At 41.3% G+C, this 26,626-nt stretch overlaps 1 protein-coding gene across 2 annotated transcripts in view; it reads left to right on the forward strand.

Moving 5' to 3' along the window:
- The first annotated feature begins 16,089 nt into the window (after positions 1-16,089).
- Positions 16,090-26,626, forward strand: part of Adamts20 (ADAM metallopeptidase with thrombospondin type 1 motif 20) — a 134,226-nt gene continuing 123,689 nt past the window's right edge. For both annotated transcript variants that reach the window (XM_028869289.2, XM_037197414.1), the window contains exons 1-2: positions 16,090-16,444; positions 16,888-17,249. In XM_028869289.2, the coding sequence (XP_028725122.1) occupies positions 16,354-16,444; positions 16,888-17,249 (453 nt within the window). In that variant the 5' untranslated portion in view covers positions 16,090-16,353. The remainder of the gene's footprint in view (positions 16,445-16,887; positions 17,250-26,626) is intronic.

Consider the following 26,626-nt stretch of genomic DNA (forward strand, 5'->3'; position numbering starts at 1 on the left):
CTGTGGACACTGTAAAACAATGCCTCTGTTATCTGTTTCCAATTCCTACAGCACAAAGCTGGAATCCAGAAAATTTGCCGGCTTGAATAATTCAACTTTCGAATCTGTTTGTGGTTGAAGACAGTTTTGATTTACTTTTCTTCAACCTTTTATTCTTGGTCTTGTTTCTACACTGAGTCCCTCCTACCCTTCCCTTCTGCCTAAAGTTCTTTGATTTTAAGAGTCGGCTTGGTAATCTGTTTCAGAAATATTAAGCAGGGTTCTCTAGTCAGAAACAAGACAAAGCTATCTGGAGGAAAAAAATGATTTCAGAATAAAGAGAAACCAGGGTGAAGATAACCACACTTTCTGACTTTATACCTTCCTCCCCAACTCTGATGCTCTAAGAGGAGCTGTGTAGCTCACTTCTCAGTGCTGGAATCTACTCCCCTCCCCCCACCCCCCGTAGATAACAAACTTGACATGCTTTAAATATTTATAGAGGGATTCAAGAGTGTGAGCGAAGGCAATGCAGCTTCTAGCATATGGGCAGTGCAGCTCGAAACTTCATTAGCGTCACACAGAGTGGCAGAGTGAAAACAGTTGAAACTGGACAAGCCTGCCGAGGCTGGCTTGACACACTTACAGGTGGCATCCTTCAAACATAGGGTTTATAATATCTGTTTATGATTTCTTATGATTTAAGAAAATAACTTTTGTCTCGACAGCATGGAAATGTTAGTTAAAAATACAATCAGAAAAAATTACCACCAACTTGTCTTTTCTGTCCTTCACTATCTTCAAACCACCTTTCGACCCCAAAGAGACAACGTGGCTGGGAGTGGCATGTCCAAAGGGATCAGCATGGGGCTTGAAGCTTCATGACTCTGAGGGAAAACAGAGGTTCTCTTTCCTGCTCGGTAAACAGTTCCTTTGCACAGATCTGATTAACCTTTGCACGTTCTGATTGAGTCTCGTGCTGATTCTGGATATCGCACTCAGGTGTGGAAACAGCAGCAGGTTGCTTAGCTGCTGCTTCATGCACCTGGTCCTGCAGCCTTCCTCTTATCAAATGGATAGGACAGGAGGATTGCTCACTGGGAAGAGTAAGGCACTGGTGAGGAGGAGGGGAGAGGGAAATGATGGCATATATTTATTTCTATTACCCAGAAAACTGAGGCTACAGTGGAAGAATGAGAATTGGTAGATATGCTGTTTTATAAAAACTGAAATTCCTTAAAGAAAAATACCACATTACATTATTTATTCAATAGGCATTATTCAATAGGCTTTCCATTGTTGTGACAAAATACCCCAGATACTCAAATTTTACAGAGAAAATGTTGCTATTGACTCCTGATTTCAGAGTGTCAGTCCATGGCCCCCGAGCCTGTTGCTCTTGGACCCGTGCAAAGTGGGACATTATGGTGGAAGCTCTAGCCAGGAACATCTACTTACCTCCTGGTAGTTGGGACACGAAGAGAAAGAGACAGGAGGGGCCAGGGTCCCAACATCCCCTTCAATGCTATACATCCTAATAACCCAACTTCCCACCACTAGGCTGTGCCTCCAAATTGTTCTGCTGTCTCCCAATAGTGCCATCAGCCAAGGACCAAGGCTTCAACACGAAAACATGGAGAATCACTGAAGAACCAAATTGTGACATACCTTTACAAAGTGTCTGGAGTTGTAACAATGATAAGCTATTTCTCCAAGTTGACAACTCAGAATTCTCAAACAGCGTCTCTTATGGTGACGTACCCATACTGCTTTTATTAAGCTCAATTTCTGGAAATTCTTCCTCAGAGCCATTTGAACCCTTGTGGGAAACCACGATCGATCACAACTTTTGGCTTCTCTGGTTCCATCCCTGCCATGCTTCTGCTACTGTTCCAGGGCAGAATCCTAGTACCTCCAGGCTTACCACCTAGATCGTTCCCAAGACCCATTTTCAGTCACATCTGAAGGAGGCTCCTTGAGTTTGCATGTGATGAGAACCTTCCAAGTCCGTTTCATTTTCCTCAATAGCTAGAAACGTCTAGAGGACTCACATTCTAGGCTTTGTCTTGCATCCTGGCTCCATGACTCTAATGAGAACAAAAGAGGGTCAAAGCCCAAAGAACACAAGGAAGAAATAAAAAGGGTTAACTGACTCCCATTGAGGAATCGGGTCATCTTAAGAGCAGGGGTGATGTTTGAGCTTAGCTTTGAAGGTTCTTTGGGTTTAGGTTGATAGTAAGGAAATGTTAAAGATGGAGGGACTGGCGCAAGATAGAGAGCTGTGACATCCGTGGCATGTGTAGGGAAATAAAGCGTGTGGTCACAGAATTTGGAAGATAAAAATGTTATCTTACAGGTCCTTTAAATTATTCCTCTTTATTCAGGGTCTGCTATTAAAAGCGTGCTAGAAAGTGAATACAGAAAGAGATCACTGGATTCCATTCAAGGAAACTTGAGTTTAGTCTTAGTTGGGAGGGCCCCAGCAAGGGGGGGAGAGAGAGATGTTTTATATGATATTAACAGCAGGAAGAAAGTCAGACGAACTTCTCAACCAGGTTTGAGGACACCAGCTGTGAAACTGCTGTAGAGTATGAGAAGGGCTGCTTCGTGCAGATGGATTTCAGAGGGAGTTGGCCAGAAAATAATTCTGGATGTTGGCAGAGGCAAAGGGCTGGTTCTTGCTGCCGCTCCTAGACTCTGGCTGCCGGGGCATCCAGTCGGGCACGTGCTAAGACACCGCCCCTCCACTGAGGCAGACTTTTTCATGGTGACTCTGCACATTGCTCCATTCCTTGTCTTGAGTGATGCTCACCACCTTGCCTTTCAGGGCAACCTTCAGATTTCCAGCTCTTGGACTGTATATGGTCCCCAAAGAGATTATTTGTCTAGATCCCCTTCCCCTAGCAGGCAACCTTCAGGCTTAAATCTGGCTGGTTATAATAATGTTCATCTGTTCCAGCTGAACTCGGGAATTTAGTCCTGTTAAACTCTGGAGATGGATAATGACCACGCCCACTGCCAGCCTTTCTCCTCACCTCACTTAGCAACTTAACATGCTCACCCACAGACCCTCTAGGTGGCTGCAGGTGAGAGCCACTGGTTTGTTCCAAATCTAGGCTCTCTAATGGAGTCTCAGACTTTATTTTTGAATTAACTCCTAATAAGCCACATAGCTTCTTCAGCCCAGGAAATGTCCAGCCAGGGAATGAGATGCCATCTGACTTTTAGTATGCCACACCTCTTTCAATCCAAAATGTACCAAGACGGAATATGGATGTAGTTACTTAATTTGGGGTGAATTCTGTTCATTGAATTGATGGATTTTAGTGTAAAGTTGAAAATATCAAGCATCAATATGTTGCCGGGTGGTGGTGGTACACACCTTTAATCCCAGCACTCAGGAGGCAGAGGCAGGCAAATCTCTGTGAGTTCGAGGCCAGCCTGGTCTACAAAGCGAGTTCCAGGAAAGGCGCAAAGCTACACAGAGAAACCCTGTCTCAAACAAAACAAAACAAAACAAAACAAAACAAAACAAAACAAAACAAAACAAAACGAAAAAAAAAGAATCAATATGTCAGGATCACTGGCTTTTCAAGAACAGATAAGAAACTGCTGTCCTAGGGTGAAGGCACCCAAGGGCAGTTCATCTTCTGCAGCTAGCAAGGCTTGTGAATATAGACAACTCACTTTAGTCTCTGGGGTTCCACTTCTGCAGATGACGAAGGAAAGAGCTATCCTGGGTAAGAACAGTGTGTTTAAGAGCAGACTGTGGTGCAGAGAAGTAGATCCACATTATTTACATGACTTGCTTTTCTTGAAATCATGAGCAGTATCAGACTCACAGGGTCTTGGTGAAGATAACTGTATTTCATCTAAGTGCTCAACCCTGTTACATAATAAGCACCCCTGAATGTCAGTTATTATTAGAACTCACACTTCACTTGTCCTGGTTTGTAGGATGCATTACACGTCCCATTAATGACAGCTTTGGACTTGGTGTTTCTGTTCATTTCTGAGATCACCCCTTCTAATTAAATGCAAGAATCTCTGTTTAGTAAGCGTAGCTGGGGCTCTTGTAAAAGTCTTTTGAAAAAGGATGATGCATTTAAACAACAGTTGCTCCCTTTTACATGCAGTTTGTCGGCACCAATCTACTTTCCCTTTACTTTCCACTGATGGGGTAAAAGGACGAGAATCTAGTATTTTACCGTCATGATGGATTACAGCAGCTAACAACTTCGCATTGACTTCAGTCCACATTTATGGAGTCTCCATTGTACTTGATGTGCTTGGCTTTGTTAGAGCTCTGAGACACAGCAACAGCTTCTGTTCTCTGTCTTCAAGAAGTTTATTGTGATATTATCCTGAACCCTGAGGAGTCCTTGGAAACCAGAATTTGTGTATTCAGGTTGATCTTAAAGTCCTGTGAAAGACATGTAGGTTCCATCAAATGGCTTCATCTCAGGAGGCCTTAGGAGATAATTTTATTGTATTGCTTTTCTTTGTCCTATATTGGAGACTGAACCCAGGGCTCTGTGCCTCCTAGGCAAACACTACCACTGAGCTACACCTTCATCCTTTTATCTTTAAACTTCAAATACTCCATTGAAAGATAAGAGACATCTGCTGGACATATTTCAGATATGTTTATAATTTCCTAAACTTGAAAACGTATCCGTCAGTGAAACTATCATCACAATCATGATAATGAATACGAGTCACCCCTCAAAGTCGCCTCATTCTCATTTACAATCACTGATCCCTGTTGACCCCTTCCTCACATCTCCAGGAACTTACAGACTACTTCCTCTCACCTTGATTGATAGTTGTCTCTTGAATCATGGGCTGTTACCATCTGGGTAAGGATTTCTTTCTTTATTCCTTACTGTGGTAGAGACACTAAGGATGAACTCTCATCTAGTAACAGTATTTCACATCCCGTTGAATCTACACTCCCAAGTGGGATTGTTGGATCATCTGGTCGCCTGTACTGTTTTTTCACGGCTGCCACGTATTTTATATTCCCATCAACAGTCTACAAAGGGTATGACTAACCCCACCAGATATTTCTCTTTCTTCCCAGGACCAACCAGTTCACGCTTCCCTGGATGCAATCTTTGTTCCTTTTATTTCGCGATGCTTATCTGCAGGCAGTTGAGTGGCTCTGTCCTGCCGGCTTTTAAACAGGCTTAAGACACTTGCATTTATAATGTTTATGAGACAGAACCAGATGTCACTCAAGACCAACTTTGTCTCCGTAACTGAGCCACTTGAAAGGATTGTCTGTGTAGCCACCACATCCAGTTTACTTCAGCTCCACCCCAGAAGCTCTGCCGCCATCACCACTGACCCCCTTTATGTGAAATCCAAAAGGTACTTATCACGCCTCACTTTTTTTTTTTTGAACTTTCTCTCATCTTAGGGGCTCACTCCTTTCCTTCTAAATTGCTTTGGATCTTTATCTAATTTTGAGTCACATTTAGAAGTCCTCTTCCCAAGGGATGGCATCCTGGAATGAGCCCTTTGCTCTGACTGGTCAGAGTGTATCCAATCTAGGCTGTGTAAGTACACTCACTGAGATTTGTGCAAGGATGGAGTCATTTGGTACACGGATCATATGAAATCACTGAATGGCGCCTTTCAGAATACACTTGTCACTATCATGAAGTACTAAGGACTGTATTTTATAAAATGCTTCTCAAACATTTTCTTTTGTAAAAAGCTCACACCTTTACAGAAATTACATCCATCATCTCATTTTATGAGAGAAGATGTAAGCATGGAGAATCTGTTTCTATGACTCCATTTCAGTTTTTAAAATCACTAATAGTTAAGTAATTCTTTCTACACGTGTGTGGTATAAGGGACAAAAGAAGTCAGTATGCATAAATTTCATTCTAACAAAATATTTCAAAATCAATTATATAGTGCACACTTTTCCTTACTGCATGTCGTGAGTTTGAGCTTCACAGAGGTCCTTTGGATGCCAAGCATGCTTCCAGCTTTTCTGTTGCTATGGAAGGAAGAAACTCCTTATTTTCTTTCATCAAGAACAGAGTATTTCTCCAAGCCAAGGACCACATCCATTTTTTTTTTTTTTTGCTGTCCTTTCTCAATAACAAAGGAGCCTTCTGAGATTCTAGTTATAGGTTCTGACTATTGGGTTACGTTATATCTAGTCATAATTACTTTTCTTTCAAAGGCTACTTCACATTTAACTACTTGGAGTTCCAATAGTATTCTAAATATTCACACCTTTCTTCAGCCAATGGTATCTTTATTTCCCTGTCAATCTTGGGTGCTTTATATGTTCTTTTGAATAATAAAATTACAGAGAGCAAGGAAATGTTAAGATGCGGTGGTGGTATGAATGAAAAATATTCCCATAGGCTTGGGTATTTGAACACTTGGTCCCCAATTGATTGCACTGTTTGGGGAGGTGATGGGCCCTATACAAGGTACAGCCTTGCTGGAGGAAGCACATCACTGGAGGGGGCTTTGAAAATTGATAGCCTCACTCCATTTCCTAGTCAGCCCCTCTCTCTGCTCCCTGTGTGTGGATGGACGTGTGAGCAGCTCACTCCCTGGTCCTGCTGCCACACCATGCCTTCTCCAGCCTTTCTGCACTGTGTTCATCGGGAACAATGAGGTAAAATAGCCTTTTCTTCTATAATTTGCTTTTGGTCATAGTATTGTATCAGAGCATCGGAAAAGTGACTGGTGTAGATGAGTAAATATAGAAGTTATGCACTTCCATCCTCTCATTTCATAGGTAAGAAAGCAAACGGAGACTTAAAAAAAAGATATTTGCCATATTTTACTTTGATGTGTTACCAGCTTGAACATAACTCTAATTAATTCATAATTCTATGAAAGAAGTGGCAGTCGCTTTTGGAAAATGGGATTGCTATTGGAGTGGCTTACATGCGTTTTCTTGCCTGGTGTCATGTTCTCCTGAGCACAGACTTTTTCTTGGCTCCTTGCAAACAGTTTTATATTTAAACCATTCAATCATCATCATGTTAGTCTGATGGATCTCCAGGCTCTGTCCCAGATAGAACGGGTTGTAATTTTAGCTCCTCCCATTGCGTCCAGAGCTTCAGAATGAAAGCTGGGCAAGGGAGGGCAGCTCTTCTGTCTTTGGAACGATGGGTGAGTGATAATGGGTGAGTAATAAGTAGCCTTGGAAAATATTTTCTGTTGTAATTTCCCTGATATTTTTGCCTTGAGAAATTCTAATTTTAGGCTCTGATGATTGAATTTTTTTTAATTTATTTACCCAAAAAGATGAGTATTGATTTTAATGACCTTATTTCTTTAAACTTTTCTACATTTTAGTAATATCACCACATATTGGTTAAAATTTCCTATGGAATTAAGCACCTATGTGCAGAAAAATGTGCATAAGGGTACATCTGTAAAACCTTCCAGAAACAGCCCATCTGTACAGTAGAATCCAGATTGATAATAAAATGTAACCAGTGTCTGAAGAGCCCATTCAGCCATGCCAGTTCTATTTCCTCCACCTCGGGGATTAGCCACTGCTCCTGTTTCTAGTTACGTAAGGCAATTCTGTCTGCTGATCGTGCATCCTGCGTACGCATGAAACCACACACTGTGATCCGTCCCTGTCAGTTGTAGGTTGTACTGTAAGCTGTATTAAATTCGGCCGTGTCCTTGTATTAACTATAGATTTTTATACTGTCATTCTGTTGTGTATTTGCGTCATGCACCGATGCAACATTTTTCCATTTTACTGTTGATTGCTTTTGGGTAGCTTGAGATCTGGGGCATCACACACAGGACTCCTGTGAACAATCTTTTACATGTCTCTTCTTGAACTTCTGGATACGTTCCTGTCGCACACAATGCATGCTCAGCTTTCGGACATGGCTAGCTTTGGTGGGGTTGTAGCAGTTCATGTCCCCATCGGTATCTGAAAGTGCCAGCATCACCAAATCCTTGCCACTATTTGTGACTCTTCCTCTCTTCTAAATTTGCCCATTCTGTGGCTGTGGTGGTAGCTCACCATACTTTTATTTGCATTGCTTGATGGTCAATGGTACTGAGAAAAACTTCCTACAGTTTTTTAAAAGTTAATTTTATATCTCTCCTGTTTCACAAAATAACTTTTAAAGTCTTTTATTATTATTATTTTCCTGTTTGATTGTCTCTAACTTAGAGGAGATTCCCCCCCCCCAATATATTCTGGATCTAAATCGTTGTTAGATAAATGTGCTACAAATAATTTCTCCTATACATTTTCTTCTCTGAACAGTATATTGCTCTGAAGTTAATTTTACTGCAATCCAATGTATCAGCATTCTCTAAAGGAACAGAAGTGTTCCTTTATATATTATGAATTTATATATATATTCATAAATGTGGAGGATCTATTAGAACTTATTGGATATTCATTCTCGTTCTGAATATCATTGTTACATGCTGACTTCTAATGTTAACTTTACTTTTCTTTCCCTGGTAGCAAACTTTCTCACAGTCATTTAAACACATTAACTTTAGCATACAAGTGTGCATATTATGCATATTATTCATGCATTCTAGTATCTTGTCTTTGAACCAATAGTTGAGTTATTGACAGAATTAATTTTTCATTGCTTCTTCAAAAGAATGAATATTTTCATACATCATTTTCTTGTGGGTGCTGCTGGGTCTGCACCTCATACACATTGGTGTGTGGTTTGCTCTGGTTGCTGATTTTCTTTTCTTTCTTTTTTTTGCATTATCTATTTTATGCAAGAGTTAATTAAAACCATCTCTGGAAGAACCTTTAATTTTTTGTTATTAAAAATTCCAGTGTATTATCCTCAGAGAAGCTTATCTGAACTAGTTCTGCATTTGGGGATTGACAAGCGCTCTTTATTGCAATGATGCATTACCAAGACACCATTACTTTCATTAGTTTTGTTGTTGAGGGGACAGATATTGTCACTTACATTCTCACCCTATTTCTCTGTTATAAATGGACAGATATGAACTAAAAATGCCTACAATCAATCCATCCTTCTGAGATCTCCTTATACTTTCAATACCTGCCATATGGAGGTGGAAACCACACTGTGTAGCCATTTATAACTGCACAGTATTTGTCTTGATTTTTTTCATCGACTTGAATGTTTGTATTCAGTTCTGTCATTAAAGATTGGCTTTATCCTTAGCTCCAAGGTAAAAAAAAATTCAAAGACCATCCCTCATTTTGCTATTTCTTATCTATTTATGGCTGGCTGCAGTTTAGCCTCTAGAGAAATGTTTTCTGAGTTTTAGCATAATTAAAACCGGTTTTTAATAGGCTGTGCTTAATGGGTAGCTTGTCTGGATAAAATCTTTGAGTCATATTTCTCTCTGAATAAGCATATTATATTGTCCTGATTTTAATGTCTTCTGGTTTTGAATACTGCATATATATATATATATATATATATATATATATATATATATATATGCAAATGTTATTTGTGAGGAAAAGAGAATTAAGTCTTATGATATATATGATAAGACTTATTTCTCTTTTCCTTACAAATAACATTTATTTGAACTGGCTACATGAAAGTATACTTTAAAGTTCATGAGCATGATTGAAAATGTCTTCATGTTGACCATTTTTGTCAATTCCTTTGTACTCAGTGTGCTTGTTCAGCATGATGTTTCTAGGCTTTTAGTTCAACAAAAAACACTCTCAGATTTTACTTTAAAATTCATTACTTACATCCATTTGCTTGACTGTTTGTCTTCAGAGTCTACTCCAAAACCTCATCTATCTCCAGTGTCTACCATTTCTTCACATTTTCTGTGTTGGTTGGTCCCTTTTCTTGTTGCTGTGACAAACTACCAGAGAAAGCAACTTCAGAACCATGCTTTATTTTGATTCATGCTTTGAGGGTGTGAGAGGTGAGACAAGTAAAGCCCTTGTTCTCCATCTTGCTTTGGGTCATGGTGTTTTCATCATACCAGTAGACACCCTAACTAAGGCAAAAATTGGTACCAGGAGTGGGGTAGTGCTGTGGCAGACCTGACTGTGTTGTTTTAGAGATGACTGTGGAAGGATCTTGGAACTTTGGACTAGAAAAGCCCTTGAGTGTTCAAAGCTTGGTGATCTGTTCTATTGAAGCTTGGAAGATAAGTGTGTTCAGAGAAATGCAGACAATGGAGGCCTGGCTACTGGAGTTTCAGAGAGAAGTTTAAAGACTCTATTGGGGCCATTTGTTAGTTTGAATTAAGATTCTGTAGTTTGGTTAGCTGGGACTGAAGAATCAGCTGTGATTAACAATACACCAGAACTACTAAAGCAATCCATTGGTTATGGCTAGCTGGGGCTTAAAAATCAGCTGTGATTAACAAGTTACCAGAATACTAAAGCAATTTGGTGGTTCTGGTTAGCTAGAGCTGACGAATCAGCTGTGATTAACAAGTTACCAGAACTACTGAAGTGAAACCTTTGCTTTGCTGGGATAGCAATGCTGGTCAGCTGGAACTGAGAAATTAGCAAAGATTAAGAAGAGACCAGCATCTCTGAGGTGAAGCCTTCTGGGCAGTGTTTCCTGAGAGTTGGCACACGGAAGCTGTGTTCCAGATATAGCCAAGGATGTACCCTGTGCTGGCAGCTGAACATGGTAGTATAAGAGTCACCCAGGTGGTGGTGGTTTTGAAGGTTCTATAAGAACTCAGATTGAGCAAGCCATGAGGAGCAGGGCAGTAAGCAGCACTCCTCCATGGCCTCTGCTTCAGTTCCTGCCTCCAGGTTCCTGCTCTGCTTAAGTTCCTGCCATGGCTTTCCTCAATGAACTATGATATGCAAGCCCAATAAACCCTTTCCTCTCCAAGTTGCTTTGATCAGGGGGTTTTATCACAGCAATAGAAACCCTAAGACAGAGGGCTACAGTCATAATGTGCCAAGAAGGTATGGTAGTACACGTATGAGGCAGCTGAGCACATTGTGTCTGCTCTCAGAAGTAGAGAGAAATGAGTGCTAATGTCAGAGTGCCTTTGCCTTTCTCTTTCTATTCATCCAAGGCTCCCATCCATTGAAAGGAGCCACCACATCAAGATGAGTCTTCTCACCTCAGTTAAAACTTCCTGGAAACTCCCTCATGGGTACCATACAAGTCTCCCTCCTAGGTGATTCTGCACACAGTCTAGTTGACAATTAAGGTTACCCATCACGTATTTGTCTTTCTAATTTTCCTTTCTTGCTTCTTTTTTTTTTTAAATTGGCTTTTCAATGTGGTTATTCCTTGCTTTATCTACATTTATTATTGATGTTTTCATAATTTTAAAAACATATTTCATGTTTTAAATTTTATTTTGTTACAGTACTTACTTACCTTCTAATTCTCTTATGACTTCTTTAACACTGTATTTCAGTTCTCTTATTTTCCTTCTACATCTTCTTTGAACTGTTGTATTTCCACATTGGACACTTCAAAAGTTATGAGTTGATATTTTAAAGTTCTTGGCATAATGTTTTTATATATACAGCTGATCCACAGCAACATTTTTTTTACTTGCATTCTTCATCCATAGGTTCTATCCCAAATGTTAAAGAAATCTAAGATGGAAATAACTGTTTAAATCCAGTATTTAAATCCAAACCATGCAGTGGGAGATATATAACATGCAAGGTTAAGTGTTTGGGAAGGAGTAAATCACATTAGTATACAGTTGAAAGTAGAGAGGTGCATGCCAGAGATATAACCACAAATTCTAAAGCAACCACTTAAGCCATGAAACAAAGAGTTCAGCTAAGGTAAAAATCAGTGGGTAAAGTTCTTGCTCCCAAGCCTGGTGTCCTGAGTTTGATCCCTGGGATGTACCAGATGACAGGAAAGAACCAACTCAGAAGCACACACATACTCACACATAAAATAAATAAATGTAGTTAAAATATTTTAAAAGAGTTTGTCTAGTAGGATAGATAAAATGGATATTCATTTAGTTCAAAAGAAGACAAAAAAGAGGGAAAAGAAAGAATAATGGTATAAATAGAAAGCAAACAGTGAGATTATTGACTTGAATGTAACCTTTCAACAATTATACTAAATGTGAATGGCATAAATGTTCCAAATAAAAATAAAATGTTGTTACATTGACTGTTCTGTGTTTGCTTATCCCTAGGCTATATAAATGTCAATATTAGCATTTAAGTAGTTATTGAACAGTTTATTTATTGCCTCCCATAGGGGAACACATCTTTACTGCTAAGGAAACTGCCTCAAATACCTATTAATAATCACTTCTCACATGAATGTAATTCACTGTGCTGAAGCACAGATAAATAAAAGAACAGTTAGAAGAGTATACTGTCATATATACTAGGACACAGAAATTGTTTTTTCTTTGTATACTTGGAAACAATGATAATATCTTAAAACTATTAATAAAATGAGCTGAAAAGCAGTTCAATGAAACAGGTCTTGCTTAGCATGTAAGAAACCCTGTGCTGGATCCCCCACCACTGAAAAGAAAGGAAGAAAGAAAGGAAGAAAGAAAAGAAAGAAAGAAAAGAAAAGAAAAGAAAAGAAAAGAAAGAAGGAAGTAAAGAAAGAAAGGAAGAAAGAAAATAATGATCACAACTTCAACAATTATACTAAATATGGTGTGGTAAAATATTCTAAAAAATTGTGATAAAATTATTTTTTGGTACATTATTCAACTTTACAGAAGTAAAACTTTCAAAATAAGTACTATTGAACAAAGTTCCTAACTCCTGCCTATATGAGCATTTCTCACAGTGCAAGCTGACTGCAAAGCTTGTATTTACTGTGGTCATTGTCTGGATTACGAATAAAATGTATTTGATGTAAATATGACTTTCATTTTCTGACTTGTTGCTGGTTTCAATTATATATCAGATTTGAGCTGGTATAAAGAGTTCAACTCTCTTTTAACTTATTATGTTTGAAACCAAAGAAACCTGAAGCTAATTTGGTGGATAATCTTGAGTGAATCCCCTGATTTTTCTTGTGTCTCTTATGATATGACAATGAGTAAATTAAATAAGGTAACTTTTCTGAAGTTTGTTAGGTCTGGGGTGTCAGAGGAATCCCCTAAGTGGTACCTCTAACAATCAATGTGGGGAAAAAGCTAGATTAAACTGCAATTGAGAACAGCTCATTTGTGAAGTTTTTACCAGTTGGAAAACTAGACAACAGGACTGTTACATAGAGACTAATATAAAAAAGATAATTTGAATTCAGAAAGACTATCATAGTAACTGTATACTATATGAAAACAAACATACATTTTCTATAAAAGGAGGGAAATAATGGTGTTTATTAACAACAGTTTTGCCCAGCTTTGAACCTATGGACTACAATAATTGGAATGGCAAGCTATGTCCATGGGTTCCTATGTTATGAGGGTAACTAATCACTTTCTGATTGGATTTAAGAGGAAATGTATGCTTAGTACTGTAAATCTGGCCCCAAACACAGGCTCACAGGCCCTAGAGTGTGAATCTATCACTATGATTCTGGTCAATGGACACAGTGTCAAACTGCTATCTAAACTTGCAGCTGTATAATGATATATTGGTGCAGACCTCAGTTCCTATTAAGAGAAGTTTCTTTCTATAGTGGATAGTGGTTAAAGCAGAAACTGGTCCAAGTGCAATGAATAAGAGTTAGTGGCTTTCTCAGCTAAAATGGGAAATCTGTATTACCTCATTCCTACGGCTCAGGGCCATCACGGAAAAGGGGGTGTGTGGTGGTTTGAATAGGTATAGCCCCCACAGACTCATGTTTGAATGTTTGGCCCACAGGGGAATGGCACTATTAAGAGGTGTGGTCTTGTTGGAGGAAGTGTGTCACTGTAGGGGTGGGCTCTGAGGTATCACATGCTCAAGCTATGCCCAGGGTGGTATATAGTTCACTTCCTGTTGCCTGTGGGATCAAGATGTAGATCTCTCAGATCTTTCTCCAGCACTGTGTTTGCCTGCATGTCATCATGTCACGTGATGATGATGATGATGATGGACTAAACCTCTGAAACTGTAAGCCAGCCCCAATGAAATGTTTTCCTTTACGAGAGTTGTGGTTGTTGTGGTATCTCTTCACAGCAATAGAAACCCTCACTAAGACAAGGTGGAAAGAAAGATTAGAAGAGCCAGGCAGGGAGAACTGCAGCAAATTGTGTTCTGGACATGACAGGACTGATGCTCAAGCTCACAGTAGCTATGCTTGCCTTGCACAGCAGCTGTGGTTGCCTGCATAAAACCTGCATTAAGATCAAGCCATTTGACATTCTAGCCTGGAGTAGGAAGGGCTTCATGTGCACACACCAGCTGTAGACAGAGGATGCTTTCTGGGGAAGATGAGTTTCACGGTAGGTTAACCACACTCCAGTGGATGACCCTATACCCATGAGTATACAGACAGTAGAAACTGGACTTCTCAGGAGGTTATTAAAATAATAGGAAATGAAGTTTTGAGAGCATGGGCAAGTTGGGGGTGGATCTGAAGTTAGGGGGAGGAATGGAGGTGAGTACATTGTATGCCAATCTCAAAGAACTAATTGAAATATATTTAAAAGTTTCTAGTGACATGGAGCACATATCCCACATACCTTCCCACTAGCACATGATTTGCAAAATGTTAAATATGTTGGAAATGAAATACTCCATTACAAATACTGCTCTGGGCATCCCATGATGGAAAGGAGGTATCTTTCAGCAGTCAGGTAGCAACTGAAGCTACCCGACTTTCTGGCTCTGGTTCTGGTTCTTTGTAGGCAGAAAGGCCTAGCTCCCAATGCCAAGATGCATTCAGAGCTGCATGCCATTAAAGTGCCCACACTGTACGATGGTAAAGGTAAGGGTTAAATCCACAGGTGTGGGTAAAGTCCGTTATTATTCTCTTTAGGAACACCACATTCTAACTTGGGGGAAGAGCTACCAGGACTTTATAATTCTCTGACAGATGAAATGGCACTTGTGAGAAAGAGAAGTGACTGAAGATGACTTACACCATCACTCAGCTTGGGATGTCGCCGTCAAATAGACGTTCAAACTCTCCCTCCCTGAAACTGTTCTTCCACATTCGCTGCCTACAACAGACGGACGACGCCGATGATATAAAAGGAAGGGGTATACCGTCGTCGGAAGGCTATTTCCATGGCCAGGAGCCCAGAGTGCAGCAGTGGCTACACACCAGACTGAAGTGCATTCATCCCATTGTGTCCCCGAAGATTTACCTCCTCTGTTTAATGGCCTTGGTTGGATTTCAAGCCAGGCTGCCTTCTTCTTTTGTCTTCATTCCGGTAAAGAGAAGTAACTGCAGACCCTGCGAATCAAACAGGTGAACCCAGGACACGGGAAGTAGTGTTGAAAAGAGGCTCCTTTCTCTCCCTGATAAAGTTTGTCAAGTTCAACAGGACCGACCGACCGGGCCACGCAGATGGATTCAGAGCCACAGCTATTGTTGAAGAGGGTTAACAGTGAAGGAGGGCTTTAATTCATACTGTGGAGAGACCGGCCCCAGGAATAGGCAGATGGTTTGTGGATCTTGACATTTATATAAGTTTTGGGGGAGAGTTCTTTGTGCAAACTTAAGCATAAACCAAACATTTAGACAGGCAACCCCAATCACATGTCACAGGAACTCTGAGACTCCAGTGGCCTCCTTGAACTTTGTCAAGGGAGTGGTACAGCCACGCACAAGTCTTCTAGCTCAGTGACCCCCCCCGCCCCCGTCCAAGTCCCAGAGTGTCCCCATCACACAGGGACCCTGAAAGCTGAGTCTTGCCACAAGCTGGTAGCATCCATCCACGGTTGGCTATTTTGCGTGAGAAGCTCAAAGAACTTCTCAGGGTGAGCAGCAGAGTCCCCTCTCTGACACTTGTCATTTCACTGGAGGAACTAAACTCCATGCACCTATCACCTGTCAACGTGCGTGAGGTCTGGCCAGCCCCGGGGACCCGTGAGCTGCAGCCGGGGAGGTCCCGGTGCGCGCGCCGGCGGGCGGGGTTGCGCCGGGCTGGGGCTGCGCGGGAGGCCGAGCCGCCGCGCCTCCCGCTGATTGGCCGGCTCGGCAGGGGGGGCGGGCTCTCCACCGCCCCGCGCGCCCCGCTACTTTGGCTCGGTTCCTGCTGGGCCGGGCGGTGAGCGCTTCCCAGGGTGGCGCGGGCCTGCGAGAGCCAGGCGGGCTGCGAGCGATGAGGCAGCAGCAGCGGCACCGGGAGCGGGGTCCGGTGGCGGGGAGAGGCGGGTCGGTCTGCCGCCCGGGTGGCCCTGGAGGCTGTTGAGGCGCCGCGGCGAATAGCTGGAGCGCGGAGGAGGGCAGCAGAGCGCGGGGAGCCGGCGGCCCCGGCGGCCTCCCTGTCCGGATACCCCCAACCCCCCTACCCCCCAAGCGTGCAGCCATGCGGGTGGCCAAGTGGCTGACCGGGTTGCTCTGCCCGATCTCGCTCCTTCTCACCGGGTCTTGGGAAGTTCGTTTCCACCCACGACAGGGTAAGGTCGCCCGTGGGTTCTGCCCGCAGCGCGCAGGGCGGGGTGCGAGTGGGTGGTGCGGACTCGCTTAGACAGACCCCAGGCCCGCCAGCTCCGAGCATCTCCGAGGGCTTCGCTGGATGTCGTGGAATCGCGTGCGCTGGGGACACGCTCTCCTGGCCATGCGGCGGCCACGCGTGGGAACACGAGTTGTTGGCGGCAGGGGAGAGAAGAGGGGCTGGCAAGGAGGTGACTGCTCAGGGTGGTGGTGGGTAGCAGGGTCTGCGTGGAACACATAGGAGCTGTGGGAAAGCACAGCATGGTCACAGTGCCCACGTGTTGCGTGTGCATCTGTCTTGACCCTGGAACGGACCAAGGCTGGGGACCTTTAGTGGGGATGCTTGGTTCAAGAGTTTGTGGTTTGGACAGCGTCGGGGCTTCATAGACATTGCTCTGTGTTTCAGAAGCCCTGGTGAAGACTCTGGCCTCCTACGAAGTGGTGACCCCCGTGCGGGTCAATGAGTTCGGAGACGTGTTCCCCCAGAACCGGCACTTCAGCAGGAAGAAACGCAGCTCCGGGGCGCCCGAGCCCACTCCGCTCAGGACCCACTACCGCATCAGCGCCTACGGGCACCTCTTCCAGCTGAACCTGAGCGCTGACTCGGCCTTCCTCGCTGCTGGCTACACCGAGGTGCACTTGGGGACCCCGGCGCCTGGGCCAGGCGGGAGCAGCGCGGAGCCCCCAGACCTGCGCCACTGCTTCTACCGTGGCCAGGTCAACGCGCGAGAGGACCACATTGCAGTTTTCAGTCTCTGCGGGGGACTGGTAAGCTTGATTGTACCTCCCATTGCGTTTTCTGGTGATTCAGCCCAGGGCTGCTTTGGGGGTGGGGCACGGTGGTTCCTAGGATGGTCTTCTGAAATTTTCAGAGGGACCACCGGAGAGGAACCCAGGCCAGAGGCTGAGAGGGCATTTTTCATCCGCTTGTCACATGCTCCAGTGGCGATCAGGAGTGGCCTCTGGATTCTGCTTCTACAATCTCAGGGCAGGCTCTTCCACTCTGGGGCGTCAGTGCTGGGCAGCTGTTGACGCCGAATCCTCTGGTTTTTCTGAAATGTAGTCAATGAATTGGACATTAGAGTAGTGGAAGGAAAGGGTATTGAATATACACACACTAAAAAGGTTCCCCGAGGCTGATAAGATTTGGAAAGACGTTTCTTCTGTTTCTGGTATGGGGTGTCCACTAACTAATAATCTGTGAGCACAGAAGAGGGAAAAGGTATGTGATGACTGGCCCTGGAAAGGTAGCAAATATCCACAGCATGATTGCTAGTGTGGGAGAACTGGACATCACAGGAGTAAAAGAGAGGGAGTCTTAAAACCCCGCTGAAAAGAGAGAAAATGAAATAAAACCCCACACCCATGCTTCATTTGATTTTCTTCCTTGAAAACGAAGATTCTTACTACCTCTTCCCATGACCGACCTAAGAAGTCTACATAAACCCAGCATCTCTTGTCAGTATAGTCATTGTAAATATGCAACGTCACATATATTGTTAAAATGAAAGCCAATTAACTAAAACATCAAAATATCACCAGCTTATTTATGATGCATTCATGCATACTTGCATATGAATGTCTGAAGTCATGGAATCAAGCAGAGCCTGTAGATTGTTGTACTTTGTGTAATGAGTTAAACCATCACTGATTGAGTGCTCATGTGATAAGAGAGCAGCATTTTATTACGGACAAAGTTACACTGTCCCTGGTGTTACAGCCTCAGCTGAATGTGGCTACAAGTTTCTTGGGAGCCGAAGTTTTGTTTAACGAACATAGACCAAAGCTGGGCAGTGGTGGCACAAGCCTTTCATCCCAGCACTCAGAAGGTAGAGGCAGGGGGATCTCTGCATTGGAGGCTACACAGAGAAACCAGGTGTGAAAAACAAACACACAAACAAACAAAAGAAAAACAAACAGACCATACTTTGCTGAAGGTGTTCAGATAGTTCCACAGAATCATTGGTTTATTATTTGAGTCAAACATTGGTAGTAGCTCTCTCCAGGCAAAATGTATTAAAACTTACTTTCAAGTTGATTTGTGATGTCCCGGATGTGAGCATTGTTAATGACTGTGCTGGCTAGTATTTATGTCAAATAAAATTTATGGACACAGGTTTCCATCATTTTGGAAGAGGGAAACTCGGTTGGGAAGATACTCCCACTTGGCTGCCCCCAGGAAGCCTTGTGGTGTATTTTCATAATTAGTGATTGATGTGGGAGGGCCCAGCCCGTTGCTAGTGGTGCCATCCCTGGGCTGGTGGTCCTGGATGGTATTAGAAGGCACGCTGAGAAAGCCATGAGCAAGCAAGCAAGTAGTGTTCCTTTATGGTTTCCCCATCAGTTCCTGCTTCTAGGTTCCTGCTTTGAATTCCTGCCCTAACTTCCATGGATGATGTGCTTCCATGGATTACTAGAAGGTGTAAGATGAAATAAACCTGTTCTTCCCCAGGTTGCTTTGATCATGTTGTTTATCACAGAATTAAAACCCTAAGACAATTACTAAGTCACTTTGGAAAGTCTTTCTGTCTTTTCAAGCTAGTGTCTCTGGTCATATTTTCCTAAAATGCTTTCAGTGTTTTCCTTCCTTTCTGCTATAGATAAATGTAAAATATTTACATTATCAACATAACGGAAGTACCAATAATACACAGGCATTAATACTTCAAGGAAAATTATTTCATTTTTTAAAGACTTAAAAATAATGCTTAGGCCGGGCGTTGGTGGCGCACGCCTTTAATCCCAGCACTCGGGAGGCAGAGCCAGGCGGATCTCTGTGAGTTCGAGGCCAGCCTGGGCTACCAAGTGAGCTCCAGGAAAGGCGCAAAGCTACACAGAGAAACCCTGTCTCGAAAAACCAAAAAAAAAAAAAAAAAAAAAAAAAAAAAAAAAAAAAAAAATAATGCTTAGTTTATCTGGAAAATCAAATTAATACTTTCAAAATCCTTTCTCTATGGCTATTTGTTCAAATTGATACCCCAGAAGTGTTATTGATTTCATTTAGTTCATTAGTGTTCAGCTAACCCAAAATATGACTTAAAGCATTTTTTCAATTTCTGTGTCATTAATTTTTAAAGCTTTTGCAAGTCTTTGTGTTTACATGTTTTTTTTCCTTTTACAATATCACTGAACCTGGCTGATGAATTTAAAATTTTATTCCTAAGAGGTTTGAGCCCAAGAACCAGGAGGGACTGAAAATCTTTCCAGGAATTTTTTTGAACATAAACATATCTCCTATCTATCTATCTATCTATCTATCTATCTATCCATCCATCTATCAATCTATCTATCATCTATCCCTATCTTCTATCTATTATCTATCTACCTATCTATCTCTAATCTATCTATCTATCTATCTTCATCAATTTCTATCTATCTATCATCTATCTATCTATCTATCTATCTATCTATTATCTAGCTATCTTTATTATCTATCATCTATACTATCTACCTATCAATCTCTCTATCTATTATCTCTCTATCTATTATCTATCTATCTATCTATCTATCTATCTATCATCGAGCTATCTATATCTTGCTCTTCTAATGTTCCTTCTTTTTGGTTTTTATTCCCCATAAATATTTATCTAAAGATTCAAAGATTTTAGAACAAAGATTTATGTTTCCAAACTATATAGTTGATAGAAAAGTAGAATATATTATAAAGTATTTGTGAGTAGTGTGATAATGGCTTATGAAACATTAATCTGTTTGATAGACTGCTACAGAATTACAGTTATCAGCTATTAGCTCCCATACTCAATCCTAAACTTATTTTACATAGTTATATTATTTATGGTCTCATAATGCTGATAAGTGGTCTAGGGTCTGTATCTAGTAAGTTGGAATATTATTATTAGCATGTATATGACAGGATGCAACACATAGTGTATTCTAAGACAACATCCCTTGTGGTGCTGATTAACGCTTTTCTCACATTGCCTAGTGGATTCCACTCTTCCAAAGACTCTCAGGGACAAATCTGACCACCTGGAAGTTAACTGCATCGTTTCTTGATGGCACTGGAAGCAGTGAAGTCTTGTTGGTTGAAGAAAACAGTTTCCAGATGGTATAAAGCCAGATGATGTACTTGACTTGTACCACATTCTTATAGAGTAGCTGATGTGGCCATGTGGATTATGTTGGGGTTTCTCATAGGAACAAAGATCCAGTCTGACAATTCCCCAGTGAGGACTAATTATTGAGTTGATTCTGTTGTCTTCTAACAGTAGCTCAGATATGGAAACTGTCAGTTTGTAGCTGTACTGGTTTGAATCTATCATAAAAATAAATTAGTTTTATCATTTTTTAAACTTCCTATTTACAGCACTAATATAATTCCATGTGCCATTCTACAGTTATATCTTTTATTAATTCATTTATGAGTTCAACTTGCAGGTGTTGATTCTCTCTTTCCATCATGTGGATTCTGGGGGAATCAAAGTCACATCATCAAGCTTTGTAGCAGGTACCTTTAGTGGCTTTGCCATCCAGTCAGTCCCTCAATATATATATATATATATATATATATATATATATATATATATATATAATATATATATAATACTCAGACAACAATAAGGGAGACTTTCCTGTGACTTTACTTTAAATATGCTAGTGTGTATTTGTCCACATTCTTGAAGAAGCAAACGTCAAAATGTGGTTTGTTTATGGGAAGTGCCTGTATTAGAGAAAATGAGAAGGGAATTGGGAGATCAAGATCGGTATGAACTTGAAACAAATAAAAAGAGAATACAAGGATCTTGGGTGGCCTCGTTTGGCCTGTTGGATGGTTCAAGAAGCTTCAGCTGAGGCTCATGTGGCTGGGAGAGGAAGCCTATGCTTTGTCTAAATGTATCTTCCTTTGTAATTCTGTCACAGCCAAGCAGTGACTCAGTGCAGCACCTAGAAAGTATGAATGGGGCCTTGAGAGGAAGCACAGTTGGTAACATGCGTGCTTTACAAGTGTGAGGGTGTAAGCTTGATCCCCAGAACCAGTATTGTTTGTTTGTTTTTTAAAATCAACCCAGGTGTGGTGGCACATGCTTAGCTTGTGCTTAGAAGTCCTGTGTTGGGGAAGCAGAGACAGGTGAATCCCAGGCCCTTGCTGATAAGCCAACCTAGACTACTTGATGAGCTCCAGGCCAGAGAGAGAGCCTGTCTCAAAAGCAAGGTGACTGAATGGTGCTTGAGGTATTATGACATCTGTGGTTGTGCTTTGACTGCCACACACACACACACACACACACACACACACACCCCAGGATGCAATACTAAAAGGTCTCAATGTACTCTTGCTTAGTTATGTTCAACCATTGTCAAGGCCAGCAGCACATGGAACCACTATGCACATAAATGTTTAATGAATATATGGTGTCAAGTGTCCTTAAGCAAGGGATACAAACACATTTGTGAACTTTCAGGGATGGATGAGTAAAGAAGAAGTAATATAAAGGTATTCTGATTACGTCTTCCCCTTTGTTAGGGACTTAAGTATTGATGGTATTGTATGTATTAATTAAACTATATTCATGAACTAGATAAATCATTTAGTTCAATAGTAAGAGCATGGAGGAGGCCAATTGGTTCTTGGCTGTCTCAGCCCAAAATAGACACCGCCACGTTCCCATGTGAGAAGGTGTTTCTTGGCTTTTCCAAGATGCAAAATGACTAGAATGTTTGGTAGAGAAATTTCCAGAAGGAATCAAGGAATGTAGGTTTGGGGTTCTCTCTCTCTCTCTCTCTCTCTCTCTCTCTCTCTCTCTCTCTCTCTCTCTCTCTCTCTCTCAGTGATTGCTTTAGGATTGCTTCCTTCTGTCCATCAAATACCAGGTTGCTCTCCTCTTTCATTCTATCAGTCACACTCATCTTGTCAACAAATGTCCACTCAAAGTGCAAAGTCACAGTGTAGTATGCCACCTTTTCCATAAGGTCCAGGTTTAATTCTTTTGGGCTTGGCAACATGAATTAGCTCCGTGTTCTCAAGCCCAGCACACACAGTGAGCTGTGTGGTTGCTACTCCACCCTTATCCCCCCGCCCCCCAGAAGAGAGGGTGCCTGGTAATTGCTGATCTGCAGGATTTTCTGTTCCTTCTGTGGAAGAACTGCAGGGATGCTATGCTGGCAGCCAGGGGCTTTCCTGATTGCTTTTCATGATGCCTTTTTCTAGGAATTCCATCACTTATGAAGGTACCAGTTTGCCCTTTGAAAGGGATGTGGTTTCTGCTCTATGGTCACATCTAAAATGGATTTTAGGGAGGATGCTGGTTTGGGGTTCTCTCTCTCTCTCTCTCTCTCTCTGAGTGATTGCTTTAGGATTGCTGACTTAAATTTAAAGGCCTTGTAGGTTATTTTACAAGGAAAACAACCAGGAACATTTTTAGTTCAGGCTCATGGTTCTTTTGATTATAACCACCCTTCCCCAAATTTGGTTGGCTTCTGATAATTTAAATTTTGATAATTGCTTTACTTGTTTCCTATTTTCATTTCCAAGCTTAAGAACCATTTCTGTTAAACTCATGAACACCAGGAATCTATAACATGTGGGGTCCTTACCTTAATGATAAAACTTCAGCTCTTAAATAATTGGGAGAACATGGGAGACCCTGATTTGGAGGATGTGGGGATCAGGGGTGGCTTGGGAGGGAGGGCTAGGGGGTGGGAGGAGGTGGGAATCTGTGGGTGGTATGTAGGGTGAGTAGAAAATTTCTTAATAAAAAAATAAAAATAAAAAATAATTGGGAGAGGATGGCAATGTGTAACATGTGTAAAGAAAAATGGGGAGATATAACAGATGAGAAAAACAGGTAGAATCTCCTAAATAATTGAAGAGGATCATATGTCAAAATAACTAAATAAAATATAACCTAAGAAACATGCTGTAGATACTAGGGCATTTGACATATCTGTGTGTTTTTATTTTGAATAATACTGCTTTATATTATTTTGGCAATAGATCATGAATATATTTTGTCATATCATTATAAAGCATCTCTTAATACTTTCCTTGTCACATTTAACTTCTCATTATTGTGATGATTTTAGGTTTTATAGTTTCACCAGTGTTTTAGGGAGTTACTGAGAGAGGCTGTTGTTACAAGTGTTGTACAGACCTACAAGAATGTGCCTATTTCCCCAATGCTTCTTTAGACCCCTTGTTGCTTAAAAAGAGAGAGACAAGCTATAGGATATCTCTTTTCTAAGTTTGCTAGGACACACAGGTTGAGGTCTTTGGCTGTTTACCTCTTGGGTAGATTGGCTCTGCCCAAGAATTTGGTTTGTGTTTTGTTCTGATGTGCTAGGACTTGGTACAAAGCCATTCTATTTGATGAGTTATCAGTCATGCATTTCCTTTCCAATGCCTCCCCCCACTTTTACACTGGAAAGCTGAAGCTGGCACACAGAATGGAGAAGGTAAAGAATGCTGTTGGAGGAGAGAGGGCTTACCTTCAAGGAACTGAATTTCTGTGTTTTGTTTCTCAAGTCAGTTCTTATGTTTTCCTCATCAGTGATTCATCCACTTATGCAATGTATGTGTGCATATACTACATTCTTATATACAGATGCTCAGCATTAAATCTAGCAGGTTAGATGGATCTCTGAGGTTAGCTTGTGGTCCTTTAGTTTATAGCATTCACACTTTGCTCGTGATGAGAAGAGTCACTATATCATCAATGTTTTTAGTAGAATATTTTTTTATCCTGTCTTAAGCATGTTCAGTTTCATGGTAGCCACTGAGCTTCTATTTATGAATATCATTTGAATACACACTGATTTTCTTATGAAATTGGGCATGTAAAACTATTTATAACTTTATTACACATAATGGAACTGAGTGAGAAATATGCATTAACTGGTCTAACTTTCCATAAGTGCCAAACCTAGACTCATGCCTATGATTTCTCATAAAAAATTACTATAGGATTTGTGATTACAGGTTGACAACTTTTTCATTCAGCAACTCCATATTTTCCAGTGTTGTTCTCCAGTGGCCAGGTTTAGTGTGGTCAACTGTGCATGTTTTGGGAAAAAAGTCCAGGAGGTTTATCTTCTGTGCTTAGTTTTGCTTTTTATGAAATCTGAACACTCACTATTGGTTTTAGTAACAACAGTATGTGTGTTGGCCATGTATTTTGAAAAACATGTAAATGAATGCCACAGAACTGCAATAGCATTCTGAGAATACACTTGTATAAAATTCTCTAAACCCATACAAATTCTGTTCAGTGGAATAAATTGAAAGCAGTTTTCTGATCACTACACAGCTTGGCCAATAGCTGGTCACTCTTCTAAACAACCAGGGAACGCCTGCCCAAGTGAGAGCTAGTTCTGAAGTGTTTGCTAGACAGTGAAATAAGGTGCAACCCCATTTGCTTCCTTCTGAATCAGTCTGCAGCATTCATTTTCAGATAGACAGGATGCTAAAAATATGGATGAGCTCAATGGGATTCCATGAACCACCTGTTTTGTCAAGTCCTCAAATTCCTCAACAGATGCCTTTCCAAGTTTTTTTTTTTTTTAATTTGAATTAATAGCTTCCTTGGGAGCCTTTTGGCATAACCCTAATCTTTTTTTTTTATTATTATTTGAGCAGGAGGTCCATTCCATAGAGATGGACTATAGTAAAATTGATGGAAGTTAACCACCCTTCATTGATAAATAAAAAAGGGAATCAGTTTTGGAAATAAATTATCCACAAAGCTTTTGAAACTTGGTATTTTAAACCACATAGATTCTGAGGAGACCCTGTCCACTACAGAGGCACTGTGCCTGACAAGCTAGGCTAGTACTGCTTCAGCTGAGGGGCTGATGGACTCCAGCAGAACTGTTTCTTCTCTTGTGGGAACAAGCCAGACCCTGTGAGCTTTACTGAAACATTGAAGTGGAAGTTCCTTGTGTCAGTTTTGATCAAGAGAAAAGCAAAAAGCTATGTAATGATGATTTTCAATGTTCCTCGGGAACAGTGTGGCATCCACAGTGGTGTTAGGTGTGTTTTAGCTAAGCAGAGGACAGCTCATGTCTATTTGCATCTTTCCCCAAGATACTATATCATATTACTCCTCTTCAGCAGGCTTTTTAAAAAGGCAGAAAAGGATTTGCCATGGACCTGTGTGCTCAGATTTCAAAAACAATTTCTTTGTTACCTCTTATAGTATGGTCAGAATTAGTTTTCCGGGAAGGCTGGAAATGCTGGAGTCTGGGTATATAATGAAAACTAAGTGATTTACGGTTAGACTCAAAATTCACATTGGTAGAGTTAATGAAATTACAAGAGGCTAGGCCACTAGAAAAGTGTCCAATAAATGAAAATATTGTAGAGTGTTGTCTTTTCTTAAAAATACTATAACCGCAGTGTTTTATAGTCAGCGAACTTAATTGTTTCCATTATTTCACTTTGCCTGTGTTGGGTATTGAACTTGTGTCCTTATATATGCTCTGCATGCCTTCTATTATTGGGTCAGATCTCTGGCCCATTAAAAGTTTAAATCATTAAAAGTTTAGTTTGCCAGCACTCGGGAGGCAGAGGCAGGTGGATCTCTGTGAGTTCGAGGCCAGCCTGGGCTACCAAGTGAGTTCCAGGAAAGGCGCAAAGCTACACAGAGAAACCCTGTCTCTAAACCGCCCCCCCCCAAAAAAAAAAAAAAACCAAAATAAGTTTAGTTTGTTACATTTGTTATATGGACATACTACCCAAGAGAATCTAAACATTTGACTTGTTCCATGAAAGAAAACTATCTATAGATATGTCAGAGCAGTCTCCACACTACCGTCAGTCACGCATGTTCAGTAGAGACATGAGCAAAGCATTAAAGGGTGGCATGGTAACTCAGGTGCGTGACCATGATGGTCCCAAGTTGTTCATTTCAATGGCTACACAGTGTCTGCTGTTCATAGCCATGTTTGTAAATGATGGGAAGATAAAGAAAGGGAAAATGTGGATGGAGTGATGGCGACCCAATCATAGTTATGGTAGAGAGGGCTTTATACATACAGTCGCTGTGACACTTCAGTGGTGTCAATGATGATTGCATTAAAATGATGGCCCCAAACACGTGATTGTCATTTACAACAGAATTTAGAGCCAGTTTTCAAGTGGCTCCTAAATAATTTTTAGGATAGCTAGACTTAAGAATAGAAATGAAGGT

This window comes from Peromyscus leucopus, chromosome 20 (genome assembly GCF_004664715.2).
Source record: "Peromyscus leucopus breed LL Stock chromosome 20, UCI_PerLeu_2.1, whole genome shotgun sequence".
NCBI classification, from domain to species: Eukaryota; Metazoa; Chordata; class Mammalia; order Rodentia; family Cricetidae; genus Peromyscus; species Peromyscus leucopus.